At 39.3% G+C, this 1,954-nt stretch overlaps 1 protein-coding gene across 1 annotated transcript; it reads right to left on the bottom strand.

Annotated features, from left to right (window-relative positions):
• Positions 1 to 1,169: 1,169 nt before the first annotated feature.
• LOC148563950 (uncharacterized) lies at positions 1,170 to 1,601 on the bottom strand. The gene has a single exon (XM_088486982.1). The coding sequence runs from the start codon at positions 1,599 to 1,601 to the stop codon at positions 1,170 to 1,172; it is 432 nt and encodes a 143-aa protein (XP_088343108.1).
• Between the last annotated feature and the right edge of the window lie 353 nt (positions 1,602 to 1,954).

Raw genomic sequence — 1,954 nt, 5'->3', positions numbered from 1 at the left:
GAAACCATACCTTGGCTGATTCCAATATGCACCAAACCACCAATATGATTGCAATCTAATCACCTCTTCAAGCTCCAAGCATCAACCAATCCACCAATAAACTCCAACAAGCATCAACAATCAATTTTTTCAAGCTATACACATTAATTTACCACAAATGAATACATAAGGTTCGTAAATACACAATTTCACAAGGGATAAAAGAAAGCTTATCTTACCCAAAGTTTATTAGGATAAAACTCAATAAAAACCAAGTGCTAGAGTGTACCTAAACACCCAAAATCACAATAATACACTCAAACCAAAACCCAAAATTTTGATATTCATAGAGATGAAGAATGGGGAGGAAATTTCAAAATTTTACCAAAAAGTTAGATAGAATTGACGGGCTCAGCGAGAGATTCGGGTAGCCGCAAACGGGAGGTGAATTGGAGCACCGTAGCTCGAGATATGATCAATTGAATGTGGTTGTGAATAGTAACTTTTCCTTTCCTCTCTCAACTCACTTCAGCCACTCAAACCCTTATGTGTGTGTTTGTGGCTGAAAAGGTTCATTAGTGGGTGTTATATATGTTAGGCTTGGGCTCAACTTGGGCCCGGTCCAATCTGTTAGCGACTTTGGCCCGTTCGGCCTAATTTTGGGCCAAACCTTTAAAATTAGCGTCCGGTTTTTAACGTTAATTATTTTCCTAAGTTTTTCTACAGTTTTTACTGTTATCACACAATACTGGACAGATTTAAGCCAGTACTGTCGGCTAATTTATCGGTATGCATTTTTTACGCAATTTTCCACAAAAAATTATATTTTCCAACTCAAAAAAATTTACTAAGTCCAAATATTATATTTAAAATTTCTAATTAATATTCTAAATTTTCAAGCCTGTTTCGGACAAATAAATTATTTTAATTAAGCGTTTAATTAAATACAGTTCTTACATTTTTCCCATAAAATAAGAAATTGTGTCCAAAATTTAGTGATTACCTGATAATAATTCGGGATAATCCTTCCGCATGTCCGACACAAGCTCCCAAGTATGCTCTTCTATTTCAGCTCTTCTCCAAGCTACCTTTACCAACGAAATTTCTTTTCCTCACAGCTTCTTCACACTCCCATCGTCGATTCTCACTAGTCGAACTTGAAATGTCAAATTCTCCTTAAATTCTATCGACTAGGGCTCTAACACATGAGCCGCATCTAATGTGTATTTCCGAAGTTGTGACACATGGAATACGTCATGCAAGTTAGACAAACGCAGCGGCAAAGCTATTTGGTATGCCATCGGCCCGACTTGTTTCAATACTTTAAACGGCTCAATGTACCTCGGATTCAACTTCTTCATTTTAATCACCCTTCCGATACCAGTAGTTGGAATAACCTTTAAGAACACATGATCTCCTCCCTCAAATTTCAATGGCTTCCTTCTCTGATCTGCATAACTTTTTTGTCGGCTCTGTGCAGTTAAGATTCTGGCCCTAATCTGTTTAATCTTCTCAGTGGTCTCGGCTACCAAATCCAGCTCTAACATACTTGCCTCACCGTCTTCATGCCAACACAGTGGAGATTGGCACTTCCGCCCATACAAAGCTTCATACGGAGCCATTCCGATACTTGCATGAAAGCTGTTGTTGTACGCAAACTCCAACAATGGCATGTAACAGTCCCAACTTCCCGGTTGGTCCAGTACACACGCCCTTAGCATATCTTACAACGTCTGAATAGTTATTTTTGACTGTCCATCCATTTGAGGCATAGTCTCATGCCAAAAGCCCTTTGGAATGCTCCCCAAAACCTTGATGTGAATCGGGGATCACGGTCTGACACTATGCTCGATGGCACCCCGTGTAATTTTACTACCTCTTTAACATACAACCCCGCCAACTCCTCCAATGAGTAGTTCATCCTTATCGGCAGAAAGTGAGCAGATTTGGTCAATCGATTTACGATCACCCAAAC

This window comes from Arachis ipaensis, chromosome B5 (assembly GCF_059453495.1).
Source record: "Arachis ipaensis isolate K30076 ecotype BB chromosome B5, ASM5945349v1, whole genome shotgun sequence".
NCBI lineage: Eukaryota > Viridiplantae > Streptophyta > Magnoliopsida > Fabales > Fabaceae > Arachis > Arachis ipaensis.
Note: the sequence above shows the minus strand (reverse complement) of the source record. Positions and strands in the feature narration are given on the sequence as shown.